An 18,328-nucleotide genomic window follows, 5' to 3' on the forward strand; every position below is an offset into this window, starting at 1 on the left:
ATACAGAAATAAAACATGTAGAAAATTATTACTATGAGATGAATATTCTACAAGATTTTTCTGGCAAGTATCCATAGCTTTCGTTTTTTAGTAATAAATATGAAAGTTATGTACATTTTCGAAAAATAGTTTTATTCATTGAAATTGGGGAGCTAGCCATGGATATGGAGCCTGTATGTGATCGCTTTTTATCTGAAAACCCTGCTGGATACGTCTCGCTCGTGGTTTTGCTGCCAAATGGTGTCTTAAATTTTCCATAAACGAGAGAGCTCGTCTGCTTCCCTTAATAGGTGGGATTGTTTCTACGCCAAGTCTTGAGAATTGATTTCATCAATTCCACCTCGTCTGTAATTCCATGGTTTTAATTAAATTTAATAACTTTTAGAAATCTTGTTCTGAACATTTTTTAAAGCAACTCGTGTCGCTTTAAGCTCGAAAAGTAGTCAAGTTCATTAAATTGAAATGTTATGAGAGAACTAATTACATCAAAAATTACAAAAATAAATGCTAGATATATTAATAGATATATAAGATTGCGTTCAGAGATTCCATTTGAATACAAATATTGAATATATAAAATAAGATTCTTATATATTTCTTATAAACAATATTTTATTATAAACTTAAATATTTTATTATAAACATTTCCTTGAGTTGAATTTATTTATCTTGCTAATTTTGCGAGTTTATCTTCGCAATCGAAATGTAGCTCATTTAAATTAAATCAGTTAAGACGTATGGCAACAAGCGGTGATTCGCGTGATATTTTTACATTTTGCACAACGCCGCTGTATTTCATGTGCAGAGATTAAATCGCAATATAACGCACGAAGAAAATAATACAGCAACTCTTACCGACATCGATTTGTCTGCCAGTAAAATGATTCACAATACTCGTCGACTCTGAGAATGACGGCCCAACTTCCGGATGTTGTTGCAGATTCTTGGCGCTAGATGAATTATGGACGTGTCTTGGAGAAAACGTTGCTCTGTTCCTTTCCTTTTTCATATTTTGTTTATTCCTGTGTAAACGTAGAATGCAAACATTTATAACTGCGACCGGGCAGCAATAACTCATTGCGATAAAATAAATTGAAAAATGTGGTCGATGGAAGATAAATATGCGCGATTGCAGTAGACCGAAAATGTGGATATAAAAATGAGAATACAATAAATCGAAACATGATAACAATGACGATTCTTTTCAAGTATGAGGAAGGAAATTATTCTTATTTGTCATCAGAGATAAAAAAATCACAGATATATTTTTTTATCAAAAATGTATCTTTTTTTGTTCTTAATTATGATGAATCAGACTTAAGATGTAATGATACAGTCGGAAAACACATCTAAAAAATAACAATATTAAAAAAATGAGAATACAATAAATCGAAACATGATAACAATGACGATTCTTTTCAAGTATGAGGAAGGAAATTATTCTTATTTGTCATCAGAGATAAAAAAATCACAGATATATTTTTTTATCAAAAATGTATCTTTTTTTGTTCTTAATTATGATGAATTAGACTTAAGATGTAATGATACAGTCGGAAAACACATCTAAAAAATAACAATATTAAAAAAATGAGAATACAATAAATCGAAACATGATAACAATGACGATTCTTTTCAAGTATGAGGAAGGAAATTATTCTTATTTGTCATCAGAGATAAAAAAATTACAGATATATTTTTTTATCAAAAATGTATCTTTTTTTGTTCTTAATTATGATGAATTAGACTTAAGATGTAATGATACAGTCGGAAAACACATCTAAAAAATAACAATATTAAAAAAATGAGAATACAATAAATCGAAACATGATAACAATGACGATTCTTTTCAAGTATGAGGAAGGAAATTATTCTTATTTGTCATCAGAGATAAAAAAATCACAGATATATTTTTTTATCAAAAATGTATCTTTTTTTGTTCTTAATTATGATGAATCAGACTTGATGTAATGATACAGTCGGAAAACACATCTAAAAAATAACAATATTAAAAAAATGAGAATACAATAAATCGAAACATGATAACAATGACGATTTTTTTCAAGTATGAGGAAGGAAATTATTCTTATTTGTCATCAGAGATAAAAAAATCACAGATATATCTTTTTATCAAAAATGTATCTTTTTTTGTTCTTAATTATGATGAATCAGACTTGAGATGTAATGATACAGTCGGAAAACACATCTAAAAAATAACAATATTAAAAAAATGAGAATACAATAAATCGAAACATGATAACAATGACGATTCTTTTCAAGTATGAGGAAGGAAATTATTCTTATTTGTCATCAGAGATAAAAAAATTACAGATATATCTTTTTATCAAAAATGTATCTTTTTTTTGTTCTTAATTATGATGAATCAGACTTAAGATGTAATGATACAGTCGGAAAACCCATCTAAAAAATGACAATATTAAAAAAATGAGAATACAATAAATCGAAACATGATAACAATGACGATTCTTTTCAAGTATGAGGAAGGAAATTATTCTTATTTGTCATCAGAGATAAAAAAATCACAGATATATCTTTTTATCAAAAATGTATCTTTTTTTGTTCTTAATTATGATGAATCAGACTTAAGATGTAATGATACAGTCGGAAAACATATCGAAAAAATAACAATATTCTGTATTAAAATTTATGAGAACGCAAGTATACATTTTTTCTGGCGAGATAAGCGTGTGCTGTTAACTTGGGACAAATTAATTTCTGATGTCAAGTCGCTGGACGCGTCTTTCATTTTTACTTGTAGCTGTTGAAAGATTGCCGCGTAGAATTTCATCTCGTGTGTGCGATGGACCTTTTAGAATCACGCCGAGGTGTATTCAGTGAGAATCCTTGTGCTACGTTTATATTACGCGACACGCGAGTAAACGGCGTCAATAGGTCAAAGGTACACGGAAGGTACGATCAGCGGGAGATCTGCGTAACGAGAGAGGGAGATAACCGCGTGTGCGTTCCTAAAAAAAGAAAGGAAGGAAGGAAAAGCGGATAAATCGATCGACTAAATTAGCGTTGGGTTGTGGAACGAGGCGCGTTTAAATAGCGCGTGTACAAAGTTGTAACTGGGTGCGAGAAGCGAGGGGAGGGACAGTGACTTGTGGTGAATCTCGCTGCCGATCTTCCTCGGCTATGACAATCGAACTCGCTCTTGCGAATTAACGCGGTATGTATTAACGATGTCTCTTCGTAGTGACATTGTCGTCTGTCTAGTGAAGGAGAAAAGTTATCTCCTGGCGAAGGGTTGGCGCGTCGCCAAGCACGTTGCAAGATTCGCCGTCCTTGTCGCGCGGACTCCTTGCACCTTGGAGTTGTCGACCTATTCTATTCTGGCGGCGATCGTGTTGTCCTTTCGGGCGTAATGACGTTTGCAAACACAGCCTGCCAACCGAGAACGAATCGGATATCTCGCGACGACGTTGACTTGGAGAGAATCGGAATGTCGAAGGAATTATCTCGCCTCGTCTGTCTCTCGATAAAATTTTCAGAAAATAAAACGCATTTTCGTGCATAAAATAGGAAGAGATGTTAGTAAGAATTAAATATAGTAAATATATACATGCAATCTTATATTATTAATTTAAATAAGATATTAAAATAAAATATAAATAAAATGTAAATTAATAACAATTATAGTGTGTATTATACACGTATACTTGAATTACTTAATTGTACATTATTTTAATTCCGACTTTAAAAAAGGGCTGATATATATATATATATTTATTTATTTATTATTTTAATACTGTATAAGAAATAAATACTAATAATGGGTTAATGTAATAATAAAAAATATTAATTAAATAAATTAAATAAATTAATAATATTACAGTGTGTATTATATGTATATACACATATTTGATTGTAAGATTGCTTAATACATTATTCTGATTTAAAAAGAAAGATATGATGTACGATGTGAAATACATTGCATTGAAATACATTATAAGGTTTGGAATATAAATACGAGGAGCAGCATTTGGAAATTATATCACGAGCACATAGAAATCGCACGATTCCTCTTAGGAATATAACAATCTCTTTACGTGTCTTAATAAATTATAACGGGTGAGCAATGAGTATATGGTTCGTATATATGTGGAAGATCCGCATAAAATCGCCAATAAAGTCAAGTATCATGGAAACACGACAGAAATTTATAAATCTGCAGCAGGCTGCGCACGCTTCTACGACATCCTTTTAGTCCTTTCTGTCCCTTAAGAGGTTTAATATTAAAATTTACGATATTGTATCTCCCGTCGCGAGTCGGATGATGAAAATCGTGGATAAAATAAGAGAGAGAGAGAGAGAAGGGTTGTTCGAAGGTTCAATGAATTTTAACAGATGGAATGTTTATTCTATCCGATGATCGGGTCTCACCTGTACGCCATCTCATTGATCGAGTACTCCGATTCTTTCGAGAAATTGCACATTCGACCATCCAAGTGGATAATGTACGAGCAGGAGGCCACGGCCGCTTCGAATGACTCCCCAGCTGGAACAAATTTTATTGCCGTTTTTTGCATCATGCTACAAATCTTTCAAGAGTAGATCCAGACACTAGATTCTTGTTAGACTATTATATGTCGGATGGAAAGTTGTTTTAATAACACAACGTAACAATAATAATTTTTTAAGAATTAACAGATTTTTTTAGAATTAACAGAATTGCCATTTTTTAGGAATTTTCACACGGCTATTAGTTAATACATACGTTACCTTTTAATTATTTCGAGATTCTTATTTCAATTTTTTGATACATACATTATTTATATATAATATAATATTTTTATAAAAAATTGTAAAAATTTCCTTTATACTTATTATCTCAATTATATCATTTATAGATGACTTTACAGATCTTTGAGAGATTTTCCTTTAAACTTTTCCTTTCTTATTGAGTTATATTACTACGAGAAAAATATTTTCAAAGAAAAATACATTTTATATAGGAGGATCAATTTTCCTTTCAATACCAGTTAATCCAAAATCGTTGTTTGATACATCGAGAGATAGGGTTTCAAGTTTCACGCAGCCGGAAGAAAGGACTCCTGCAAGCGCTATGCCGGCTTCAGATCCTAATTCACAGCCGCTGATATTCAAAGTTTCCAACGTTTTGTTTCTCACTAGAACTGTAATAAAAATGATAAAAATGATAAACATATAAATACGATAATTTCTTGTAGATAAATTAACGATATTATCGTAACAGATTTATTATAAGCGATATAAAAAATTATAAAGTAAATTTTATACAAAATTATAATATAAATTTTATGTAAAGATAAAACCTTAAAAATGACTATTTATTAACCCCTTCACTGTCAAGCGAAAAGAAACTTTCCGTGCCAAAAGTGTGTCGAAGAAAAAAGTTTTTAAAATTGCATGAATACGTCAGTATAAATATTATTGAGGTCGCCGAATCCGAATCTGAAGCCAGAATTACAAAATTCAAAATGGTGAATCCAATATGGCGGATCAAAATTCAAAATAATTTTGAATTTCAATAAAAATGTGTATCATTTTTGGGGTTGCAAAATCCAAACCTAATATCAGATTTTCCAAATTGAGAATGGCAAATCCAATATGGCAGACCAGAGTTCGAACAAATAGTTGACATACATAAAGGTTGTATATTTCTCTCTTCAATTATTTTTAAATCCCGCTCTCTGCCGAATCCAGAGTCACGAATCGAGGACGTGGCGGTTATTGACTCCGTTAAATTTGCAATTTTTAATTTGGAAAATCTGATATTAGATTCGGCGACCCCAAAAACGATAAGAAACCCATTTTTATTCAAACCCAAAATTATTTTGAATTTTGATCCGCCATTTTGAAGTTCGAAATTCTGATTTCAGATTCGAATTCAGCGACCTCAGAAACCTTAAAATACCCAAGGACAACCAAATCGTAATAGTAATAACATGTTTTTTTCAAGATGCCCCTATGGGGGTCATGAAGCAAAAGTGGCACGAATTTTTTTGGCTCCTATAGGGGTCACTGACAGTGAAGAGGTTAAGCTCAGCAATACACGCAATCGTATATATATATATATATCATATATAATATTTTTTATTAAGGCACTCCCCCCCCCCCCCGGTTATACAATCTAAAAATGCCAACCGAACTTTTTCAAGAAAATTAAAAAAAAATTTCCAAGCTGCAAAAGTGAACCTATCTTTTTTCATTTATAGATGCAAAATTGATTCTATAATTTTGATAAGCAGCACACGTGTATTGCACATCCGGGAAATTACGGCAGTGATTTTGCTCTTGTAATGGCAAGTGCTATTGCCCTTTCATATATTTTTATATGTAATGAGAGCTTCGGTCACGTTCCGCGTGCCATAACATGCGATCTGTATGCACGCGCATGCCGCGATTTGCTATTCAGTTTGCATTTATTTAAATAATTCAGCGTGCCGTTTATGCCACGCTTTCTCGACTCGCGGGTCGATTATGCTATGCTAATGTTTCGCGATTATATAGAATTCAGCTTTTTCTTTTTTTTTTAATTCGCAATAGCATTCACCGCGACCTTGCTTGTTACGAGATCGCGGATAGACTTTTTTCTTGAACGATAAAATGGCTACACGATATTAAAATAAAATTCATGATAAGGATACTTTCTTTAATGAATTTTGAATTTTTCAACGTTAGACGCTTGCATTTTCTTTGCATCTGTTCAGCATTTTTCCGCGCGAATAAAACATTCTTAATCGTTCACGGAATTTCGCGAAAAATTTTCTAATCAAAAAATTCTCTGGCGTTTGTTATTTGTCTTGAATATTACATTCGAGAACGTAAGTAGAACACGTACATTTCGAGAAACCCGAGTTTATTATCGATCATATATACCTATAATGATAAATATTAGTTTTTCCAGAGAGAAAGAGAATAGTGTGTCGGAATATGAAGAATTTTTCGTTGTTTGGCGAGGATGCAACGCATCCGCACGCCAACGCTTCGGATAAAGCAGCACTACACGCAACATTAAATTTCAATTTACTTGGGCGAGCTTTATATTACCCAAGCACTAAATTCCGCAGAAAACAAATGGATAATCTCCGGAGTAGCGCCGCGCGTTTTCAAAGAAACAAAAGAATTTCATCTATCGCGTATATATCGTTGTTCTAGGATAAAGAAACAGAACTGTAGAGAATAATCGTTAAATCTAATCACACGTCTATTTACGCTCATCGCTCTATTTCTCTCGGAAGGTTATCTCATTAGAACGTAAGTGATGAATCGAGTTGTTTATTGAAAATTGTACGTGCTATTTGTGTAACAGTATAACTAAAAAAATTGGAAAAGTTTAAGTGTACATTGAAAATTTATTATCACGCACACACACAAATATTTGTCGATTTTATTAAAAGATATCTGAAAGTCATGAGATTTATTTGAGAGTTTATAAGTTAAAGAATCCGATAGTGAATTTTAATATATTCGCTACTATTATATTCATGCCCAACGGGAAAACTTTCCAAAGTCTTTTTTAAACACTTGTTAAAAACTCTCTTTTAAACACTTTTTTAAAAACTTGTCGATCTTTTCATCGCGAAACTACTCTAGTTCAGCAACGAGTTAGGTACTTTTTAATACACAAGATGCTTTATCCAAAAGTCTCGAGGCTACACAATTTTAATCCCGAAACTTTTTTAGATTATTTTCCCCTCAGATTTGGGAAGAGAGATAACTAGTCTTTTCAGGATCCTAAAATTAAATGAGAAACATTAAATATTAAATGTAATAATATTATGGGAAGAATATGAAATTGTTTAATTGTTAGTTTTATTACACAGAAAAAAAATAAGTGTCAAATCAAAACTTATATACTTAAACGCGTTCATTGTTTCGTATATACGCAACAATTTATAATCTTCTTAGAAGAATTTAATAATTTTAAATTTTAACAATATTATAGTCTTATTTTAATATTGTAATTGTCTCAAGAATATATAATTATTTAATTCTACTTTAAGAAAATTATAATCTTTGATTTAAAAATGTTATTTTCTATCTAACATTGTTTCTTTTCCATTCAAGAAAATTAAATCTTAAATCATAAAAATATATTTTTCTTGATTGAACTATATAAAATGGCTTCATTTAAGTAAGCAATTATTCAAGCAATTATATTTTTCTTTAATTAACACAATATAATCTCATTTCAAGATTTCCATGTTAAAACTAAATATATTTTCAAAACAAGAATGTCCTTTTTTTCTGTGTATCAGCTTCTCAAGAAATAAGAATATACGTATTTCTAGTTTTGAAATAAAAACGCCGAATGCGAATTTCGTACTTTTTTTTTTGCTTTTCTCTCGAATATTCTGCACTGTCGCTTGATATCATCGAAAGAGAAAACGGCAGGGAAAACGGTATTATGGAAACGCTTACGTGGACTTACGAGCGCATACGTGATCAGCTCCTTCATCTTGCAGGGGGTTCAGTCTGAGGTCCAAATTTTTCAGAGCAGTCGAGCTGGCTTTCAATATTCCATGAACGATGCCAGCCACTCCGATCGGTCCTATGCTGTTGTTCGTCAAATGCAGAGTTTTCAATTTCCGATGCATCGACAGAAACTCACCCACTGCGTGGGCGCCGGTGTCCATCAACTTGCAATGCGACACATCCAGTTCTTCGATCTGTATCCGAGATAATTGAAACGTGCAGTGCATTGCGTGTGAATTGTATATATGCGGTTGACTGAATTAAATAAAATTTATCATTATGTGGTGCATCGAGGAGAGAAATTGTGTCACTTGTGATTATATTCTCAAAATATTATCTAGCAGTAAACGCTAATAATGCCAGGTATTACCAGGCAGTACCTAGTGTCATTCTTTTTCATTTTGTCATAATGAAAAAATATTGAGATAGATAACATTTGCAGACTTTTTTTAACGCATATTTTTCATGAAAATCCCTGCATTTTAAAACTCTTTAATAGAGAATAACGCTGTGCGTAGGAACAAATTTCATTCCTGAGATTTGTCTATATTTGTTCAATTCTTTTATTTATTTGTAACTTTTTTTTAGGGTCAAAAATGATTATCTGGACAAATATGGATAAATTTTGGACAATCGAATGCCACATCAATTTTGTGAAAATTTGAAATTTTTTCCCAATTTCAGATTTCTATTCATATCTCTTGATAAAGAATTTTTCTACTAACATTATCGTTCGACGCCATTCCTTGAAGAATAGCGGCGATTCGTGGGCGATCCAAGTTGCTGCGGGTTAAACTGAATTTCTTCAATTTCGAGCTGGCTTTAATTCCTTCCCCCAAACTTATGCAATCCTCCAGCGAGAATCTGTTGGAGCGATAAACTTCTTATCGATTATCCTGCATCCCGAACTCGGGATCTTCCCTTTATCCTCCGCGCTCGCGAAACTTACTCGAAATCCCGCCACTCAAAACCGTCGTCCATATAGATCATACCAAAGTTGAGGTAAATTTCGGTGAGATGCGGGAATTGCGACAGTATAATTGCCATGGGAATATGATGCACGATGTCTTCCTCTAAGGTAGATTCGCTATTCTCCGCGTTAACTCGCTTTACCTGTTTTCTGTAAGCAGATAATGCAAACGCAATTCTATCAGCAATCAATTTTTTATCGATGAATATCTTTGCTAATCAAAGCGCGATAATACGAAATTTTTAACACATGACACACTGAAAAAAAAAGTTGTTAACTTAACCGTTCGACTAAATTATTATTTTTTTAATTGAAATATTTAAATATTTAAGTTAAATAGATGTCATGTTAGATTTAATATGTATTATTAAATTTAAATAATTGAATATTTCAATTAAAAATATAATAATTTAGTTGAATGGTTGAATGGTCAAGTTAACAATTTTTTTTCAGTGCTTCAATATTGCAAAGATTTAGCGATAAATTTCATTTTTTAATTTAAAAATTATTTTTAGCTAATTATTAAAAAATATCATTGGATGTTTCAAAGAGCTTACTGAAGCGATTAAAAAAAAGTTTTAATTTCGTGATAACTCTTCATTTTATAATCCCTCCACCGTTATGTATATATGCGCTTGTTATATCTATTCCGAGTTTTTATATTACGCCCGTGCTATTAATCAAACCTCAACAGGAGCGGACGAAAAGAAACGGTATATTTTTTAATACGGGAAAAAATATTTTACACACTTCGAGGGGACATTACGCAATAAGCTCATATGTAATGTTCGACGCACGCAAAAAATTAGTTCGAGTGTCGTTATTCAACGATTTATTCGCGAGACAGTTAATGTATTAGAGCGAATCGAGGCTTTGATCAATATTGGACGATTGATTACGCTATACATGTATCGCGAATGTAGAGACACGGTCGCATGATAGCTGCAGTGAATAATTGAAGAACACGCACATGCCTGACCATATTAACTGCCACATATATGATAGAGATAATGTCGGATGTACTAGATTGATACGGCATAGAATTTCACATAATGAATCCATGAGCATTGAAAAAATAATATCAGAGGCTTACGTATATTAATTAATATAAGATATTAATTACATCTGCCATGAATAACATCTTGCGCAAAAAATACTCTTAAAGGAATTTTTATTATTTAAAGAAATCGAGATAAATATATTTCTAAAGAAATCTCTGTACAAGCTTTATTAATTATTGCTTTACTGAAATTTTTATTAATATTTATTTTTATTTAATTTGTTTGAATTCGGGAAAATATTATCTCTTTTTGATTAATTTTTTTTTCATCAAATATTGCATCCAAAATTTCTATAATTTCATGAAATTATTAACTGTGTATGTATAATTTTATTTATTTAAATTAAATTAAATTAAAAAATCTTTTCTATAAATAACCAAAAATATTTTATAATTGCTTTAATTTATATGAGAGTTTACAGAATTTTTTTTCATACATATTTCTTTTTTATATATATCATATCGTGAAAAACATTTTTATAAAATATATTTTGTTCATAGTTGTTTGGCTGAATTGCGAAAAACTATTAAGGGGAGGAAATAAAATTCAAACATGTCGCGATAAAAAAAAACTCATCATTCGCAGTACAAATAAAAGCGGAGATAAATCTTGCTAGCGGATTTACGAATTGCTTTAAAAAGGGAGCAGCCCGGCGTGATTTGAGAAAATTACTTTCCTTAAGATCTCTCGTGGCTTCTAATTAAATGAGACTGCGATCTCCGAGCTAGGATCCAGCAGCGGTCGCTTTCGTGAACGATAATGCTTCCTTGACTCGCAACTTTGCTTATTAAAAACGCATACGTTACGCGCCATGTAATGAGAGACGCGTCTTTAAAATTATCAATGCACTGCCATGGCTCGCAAAGAGACTCTCAAAAGAAAGTGTATTATTAATTTAAATTATTAGTTTTAGAGTTTGAAAGCTTCGATGTTAGAATTAGGTAGAGACACGCGACGAATAAACTGTGGATCTAAAGCAAATGAAATCTTTGGACATTAAACATATATTGTAATATTTTGGCAAAAATTGTTATTTTGAAAAACATATTTTGATATTTTTGCTGCAATTTTAATTAATGTTTTAACAGATTTAATAGAATCAAAACATAATTGCCGAATTATTTAATGTTGAAAATGGTTAAAAAAAATAAAAATAGTGAAATTAACTACAAATCTCTATTATTTCATTTAAACAATTTTTTTTAAGAAATAGATAACGTTTAGTGTGTTTCCACTGTAATAAAGCTTAATCACGGAATATTAAAATTTACAGAATACACTTTTCAAATTGTTCATAAGGTTCGTATTGTTATACTTTTTGCACGTTGATACGGGAACTCTGCAAAATTCGCGCATGTAAAAATTAATTAATTTTTTTTTCTGAAAATAGTACGAGAGTACGAAACCGTTTCACTTGTTCTATCCGGGATTAGTTTCGCAAGCCCTATCGCGGAGAGAATTCTTCCCAGGTATTACATACATACCTATTTCAACTTGGTTTCAGCGGCAATAAGAGACCATCTCTATTCTGCCGACTCGACGACCGTAACTATGTAAATTTACCTTTGATACTTTTTAAACAGTGCCCCTCTTCTCGGCAACATTTTATAAATGCGGCCTTATAAGGAAATGAAATAAAAATGAAATGACGGCGAAGCGAACACTCTTCGTAATGCGTATTTATAAAACGCTTCAAATGCCATGTCTCTTTCCCAAACATGTACTAAAAATTTTGCATGTGTGCAGTCGCGAAATATTAGAAAACACGGAAAAAATCTGTTAGTTATTTTTTTGTGGTTTATTATTAAATACATATTTTTATTTCATATATTTTTACATCACTAGTAATTATGTTTGCATGTTTCGCTTATGCGTTCTCTTGTCGCAAAACTTGCATCTAAATTACTTTGTACTTTGTAAGAGCGTTTGTTAGCCAGCCTGTCCAGAATCAACTGTCACACATACGAGTTTGGCCGCGTTGTGTTGCAATTTCGCGCGAAAATTTATTCCGCCCGGGATCTAAAATTGTTAAACGGCCGCGGCAAATTGCCGGCGTTGTATATTCCGTTGTGTATAATTAGAATCCTTAACGCATTAACAGGTTTATTCGCTCGCGAGTCCGTCACGTTTAGATTTTGACAAATTCGGCGTGTTAAGCACAGACTCGCAGGTAACGAATTGAATGGAGGCAATGTTATAGTCGTGAAGAATCGGAATCTTTCCCTCGACAGGGAACATCTTGAGAGGCACAAATATCTTTTATACGTTATGGATAAAAAGATATTTCGCGTGAATAAAAAGAATATTTTACGTGCCACAATATTTCATTTCGAGTTTAGGCGTTTAGTTTCGAGATATTTCCCCGAAAAATAGCGATGCAGAGAGTTTTCGAAATGAAATGAAAGCGATGGGAGCTCCAAACAGAGAGCACACGAGCAAAATGATTGGATCTCTTTCGAAGGAAAACAAACAAATCAGTCGCAAATATTCGCACAGCAGTAAACTGTATCCGCCGTTGGCTAAAGTGATTGGCGTTGTCAGGAAAGAGACAGGGCAATCCATCTGATCCCTTGTACTGTTTCGAAGCGGAACAAAAGCTTTTCGCATTTCGTAAGAGCTAAGAGGAGATGGACGTGAAGGAGATCGCGTTGAAGGATGAAGTTTTAAATAGCCACTGCTAACTTATAGGCTCTGATTTACGATATCGCGATAACTACTCGTGATGCAAATAGAAAGGAGGACTAATCGACTACGATATATTCGCGATTTTCCGACGCATATACAGGGTGTCAGGCAATTTTTTACCTTCACGAAGTAAGAAGGTAGATTGGCTCAAATTAAAAAGGAAGGTACTATACTATTTTGCGATATTCGCAATAATTAACGAAAAATTAATTAAAGAAGATCGGCCAATGCGCGTGGCTAGAAGCACACGACGGCGAAGGCGGTCTGACTGTAACATAATGGCGGCGCGCGGCGAAGCGGTGATTGGGGAGGGGAGGAGCCTTCGCCACGCGCTTACACACTCATCGCTCCTCCCCTCCCCAATCACCGCTTCGCCGCGCGCCGCCATTATGTTACAGTCAGACCGCCTTCACCGTCGTGTGCTTCTAGCCACGCGCATTGGTCGATCTTCTTTAATTAATTTTTCGTTAATTATTGCGAATATCGCAAAATAGTATAGTAGCTTCCTTCTTAATTTGAGCCAATCTACCTTCACACTTCGGGACTGTCAAAATTTCCCTGCCACCCTGTATACGTGTCCGTGTGCGATTATAATTGGCCTCCTAGATACTCCGGCCAATTATAGAACCGACCGCCACGCTTTCGTGCGATATTTACACGCGCGAGTCCATCGCACTCCTTTGGATCTTCAAGTGCAAGCACTGACAGTTTTAGCCGACAAACTGACCGGCTCTAATAATAATTTTCGGATGTTCCTGGCCGGCGTAAATACGTAACTGCGGATTTCGCCGGCGATGCAAGGTCCGCTCGCAAGCTCTGTCGATGCACAGATATCTCTTATTACTATTATATCTCTCATTGCTATTCGAGACATGATGATCCAGAAATACAGATTAATTTTTCACTTGGGAATCTTTGAGCAAATTCTCGTATACCTGTATTTTAACAAGGTTGCCTGTGAAAAGATTCATGGCACCTGGGCTTTGACTTTGGGACTCCAATGAAGCTTGGATGTAGCTCTGCTTCGAGATATTAAATTTAGAATGATGAATGATTTGGAATGATATTAAATTTAGAATGAATTGTAAATTTTTCATTCGCGTTAAATATATCGTAAAGCTCAAGATTTAACAAAATCTTAAATAGAAGCTTGTATTGAATAAAATTAGAATCCATAAAATTTGCGCACGGTCTCTCTTTTTAGAAAATTTCTCAAGATGTTAGTTTTTAGGTAGACAAATCTTGCCTATTGGAAAATCAAGTCTATTTCTCCTAAACTGTGGATACACAGTTGTTTTGGTTTGACCATGATTGTTGCCTCGAGCGCAAGAATCAGTTGAGGATTCGACAAGTGAACTCGTCTTACTTGATGGGCACGAGAGAACGAAGTCTTATGACACGTATGTAGTCCTTGACGAGACTCATTAGTTTCTCGCATTCCTCTCTTTGAGCCTCGAAGTAGCTCGCGTCCAAAGTTTCCAGATATTCGGCTAAGTGGCGCTCGCAATATAATCGTCGCCATGAATCCCCATACTTGCCCGGATCATTGTGTTCCCATCTGTATAAATAGAACGATTAAATAATATACACACGCGCTAAATTGTTTAAATTCGCGCTTTTAATATTAATAAATCCATAATAAAATCAATTCTGACTACAATTAAATAATTATTCTCTAATTAAGGCAATTTTAATTGTCTCATATTTCTGTGAATAAATAAAAATACCCTCCTTCATAAAAATTAAAACATTTTTAATAAGACAGGTGTCTTTTAGGATAAATCACAAAAATCACAAAAAAATTAAAATGAGATGATTAAAGAAAAATTAAGATTTATTAGTATGTATTAGTACATTTATTAATATATATTATTAATATACAGGGTGTACCAAAAGTCTGGAAACGGTCGAATATTTCATAAACTATGCATTTTAGAAAGAAATGTTTCAGCCAAAAGTTGTATGGCTTGAAGGGGGCCATAAGATGGTGTCATTGGTTTGACTTACATATTCTTGCAGCTCATCTCGAGAGCTTTCCAAACCACTATAATTAAGTTAGTTTTCATTAAGTACTTTCCGAATTATGAGGCTTGAAATCATTTCTTAATTTTACATAAACCGTAAAATATCTTGTAAAATATTCATTTTTCGATTACTTTACCTTAATACTTTTATGTACAAAATAATGAGAGGAATCAATTAGTGTAAAGAAAACACATGGTTATTCTTAAGAAAAAATATGTAATTGTTAATTGCAAATTACATATTTTTTCTTCGAAACAACTATGTGTTTTCTTCACACCAATTGATTCCTCTCATTATTTTGTACATAAAAGTATTAAGGTAAAGTAATCGAAAAATGAATTTACAAGATTTTACAAGATATTTTACGGTTTCTGTAAAATTAAGAAATGATTTCAAGCCTCATAACTCGGAAAGTACTTAATGAAAACTAACTTAATTATAGTGTTTTGGAAAGCTCTCGAGATAAGCTACAAGAATATGTAATAAAAAATAGGCGGTTCCATTTAAAAAATTGAGGGTGACCTTCACGTGACCTTCAAAAAACTTTTCCAGGTCAAACCAATGACACCATCTTATGGCCCCCTTCAAGCCATACAACTTTTGTCTGAAACATTTCTTTCTAAAATGCATAGTTTATGAAATATTCGACCGTTTCCAGACTTTTGGTCACGCTGTATATTGGTATATATACTAATATCCAATAACAAAAATAAATCAACCAAATATTTAATATATTGAAATAAGAGAGGAAGAAAAGGGGGAGAGAGAGAGGGAGAAATTGAGATAAGATTGGAACAAGATACGGGAGGTCAATTAACATCGACCGTAATTAATGTGTAACTACGTCAGGTGATATATTTCACGCGATAGTACGTATGCGAAATATCCTCGATTGCACGAGGATATTTCGCATAATCGGACAGATCGTCAGAACGCAATATCTCACCTGTCCTTGGCCGCGCGTTCCCAATAAAATCCGTCCTCGATTCTCGTTATCGTCAACTCGAAGGGGAGATCAGTTGGCAGTGTTTCCAGCAGCACGTCTCTGTCGACGCACGTCGACAGATCCTCCAGAACAGGATTATCCTTCCACGCCGAGACTATTGCGCGAAGCGCCAGTATCTTCAAATCGGGGATTACGCCGTCGTCCCAAGAGATGTCCTCCGCTCGCAGCGTCCTTCCTTGCTCCTGTGGCAATAGCGACGTCTCCGGCGAGCATCTGCGGACCAGTTTTGTTTTTGTAGAATGAATAAATTTTGTAGAATAAAATGATTACAATGTTAAAAGAAAATACGCGATATTATTCTGTCGCGCAATGAATAACATTTATTATAAAGCTGTTCACTCGAGTGGATTATTGCCAAGGGGTGTCTCACTGACTAAAAATTTGTACATGTATTGCGAATTATCAGGTAATTTCAAGTAATTCCATGTAATGCACCATGTACTCTAAGTAATGCGACGTAATACGAAACAATTCCATGAAATATAAAGTAATTCTATGTAATGCAAATATATTTATTTATAATTTTTTATTTTGCAAAATATACATATTATAAATTTTAAAAAATGTCTTATTTTAAACTTTGTTCCAATTATTAATTAAAAAAAAATCTTTCATTTTAAACTTACGAACATGAACACATATAAAATACAAATAAAATTAGTACAGATCGGAATAAAATCATTAATGATTTTATAAATTATAATATTTAGTTATACATATATTTTTTAATTATTCATGTATATATTTATTTTATATATATATATATATATATATATATATATATATATATTTTAATTATTCATGTATATATTTATTTTATATATATATATATATATATATATATATATATATATAAAATAAATATATACATGAATAATTAAAAAATATATGTATAACTAAATATTATAATTTATAAAATCATTAATGATTTTATTCCGATCTGTATTAATTTTATTTGTATTTTATGTGTTCATGTTCGTAAATTTAAAATAAAAGATTTTTATTCTAAACTTATATATATATATAAGTTTAGAATAAAAATCTTTCATTTTAAATTTACGAACATGAACACATATAAAATACAAATATTTGTACACATATTTGAGTTACGTATAGTTAATCATTATATATTCTCTTTAATTCTTTGTATCTTTTTTCAATTAATATTTTTTCATGTCTATTTAAATAAAACGGTTCGGTTCCAATTAGAGTAACTGATCCAAAGAATAAGTATTCATTTTGTACTATTTGAATATCTGTTTCTTTAGGCCATTTATAAACATCTAATTCGGATTTTAAAAATTTAATTTTTGTAGAATTTTCAAATATTTCAATGACTCTTCCAATATAGAATGTGTTATTATAATAGGCAGCATAATATTTTTCCTCATCCAAAAGTCTTAAATTGGAAACAAACTCTTGAGAAATTATTTCACATTCATTTACATGCTGTTTGATACGTTCACAAATTTCAACAAAGTTTGTGATTTTTGTTTGATTTATATCTAAAACAAGATTTCTTTTTGTCTTTGTTCGATCTAATCTGCTTGGAAAATTTGTTATCTTTTGTGGAAGCTAGATAATTTCATCAGAATTGCTGTTGTCATTTTGATTTGCCTCCTTAGTAATTTCACTCTTAGAAAAATCCGAGGAAAAATCCAAGAAAAGACTTGCATTATATGATGTTAGTTGATCATCCGTATAAAGTTGAGTACATATGAAATTAGAACTTTGTGATACATTTTCAATAAAATTAATTTCTTTTTGAATCGAATCATCAACACTTGATGAAGAACATAATGAGACACTTGATAATTTTTCAGCTTCCATACATGTATTTTCTTGAGTGCATTATCATACGGAATTATGACGACATTATTATTACATTCATCAGGTTGTTCATTAATATTTTTTTCTATTACATTAGATTTTGGATTTACTTGAAGAAAATTTAAAATATTAGAATTTTTTACCATATTTTGACTTTTTATTTTTAAAATGCGTTTTAAAATGCTTATTAAAATTTGAAAAAACCCATTTATATTTATTATTTTCAATTTGTGTAAATGTTTTAGAAAAGAAATTGCACTCTGTGCAATT

General features: G+C 32.2%; 2 protein-coding genes across 11 annotated transcripts in view; one reads left to right on the forward strand and one right to left on the reverse strand.

Moving 5' to 3' along the window:
* Positions 1-18,328, forward strand: part of LOC145960879 (A-type potassium channel modulatory protein KCNIP1) — a 62,207-nt gene that overhangs the window by 30,955 nt on the left and 12,924 nt on the right. The gene's annotated exons all lie outside the window — the stretch shown is intronic.
* Positions 1-18,328, reverse strand: part of LOC145960878 (dynein regulatory complex subunit 5) — a 26,525-nt gene continuing 8,197 nt past the window's right edge. For 4 of the 6 annotated variants that reach the window (XM_083080574.1, XM_083080573.1, XM_083080576.1 and 1 more), the window contains 9 exons: positions 16,169-16,441; positions 14,564-14,755; positions 9,431-9,601; positions 9,207-9,345; positions 8,438-8,675; positions 5,001-5,156; positions 4,405-4,519; positions 856-1,022; positions 1-345 (listed from right to left, as the gene is read on the reverse strand). In XM_083080574.1, the coding sequence (XP_082936700.1) occupies positions 284-345; positions 856-1,022; positions 4,405-4,519; positions 5,001-5,156; positions 8,438-8,675; positions 9,207-9,345; positions 9,431-9,601; positions 14,564-14,755; positions 16,169-16,441 (1,513 nt within the window). In that variant the 3' untranslated portion in view covers positions 1-283. Of the gene's footprint in view, positions 346-855; positions 1,023-2,683; positions 2,985-3,889; positions 4,241-4,404; positions 4,520-5,000; positions 5,157-8,437; positions 8,676-9,206; positions 9,346-9,430; positions 9,602-14,563; positions 14,756-16,168; positions 16,442-18,328 lie in introns of those variants that run through there. The other 2 variants (XM_083080577.1, XM_083080578.1) reach the window with 2 other exon arrangements.

Source organism: Camponotus vicinus, unplaced genomic scaffold (assembly GCF_025532165.1).
Source record: "Camponotus vicinus isolate PSW18456_S1 unplaced genomic scaffold, iyCamVici1.0 SCAF_10, whole genome shotgun sequence".
Taxonomy (NCBI): Eukaryota; Metazoa; Arthropoda; class Insecta; order Hymenoptera; family Formicidae; genus Camponotus; species Camponotus vicinus.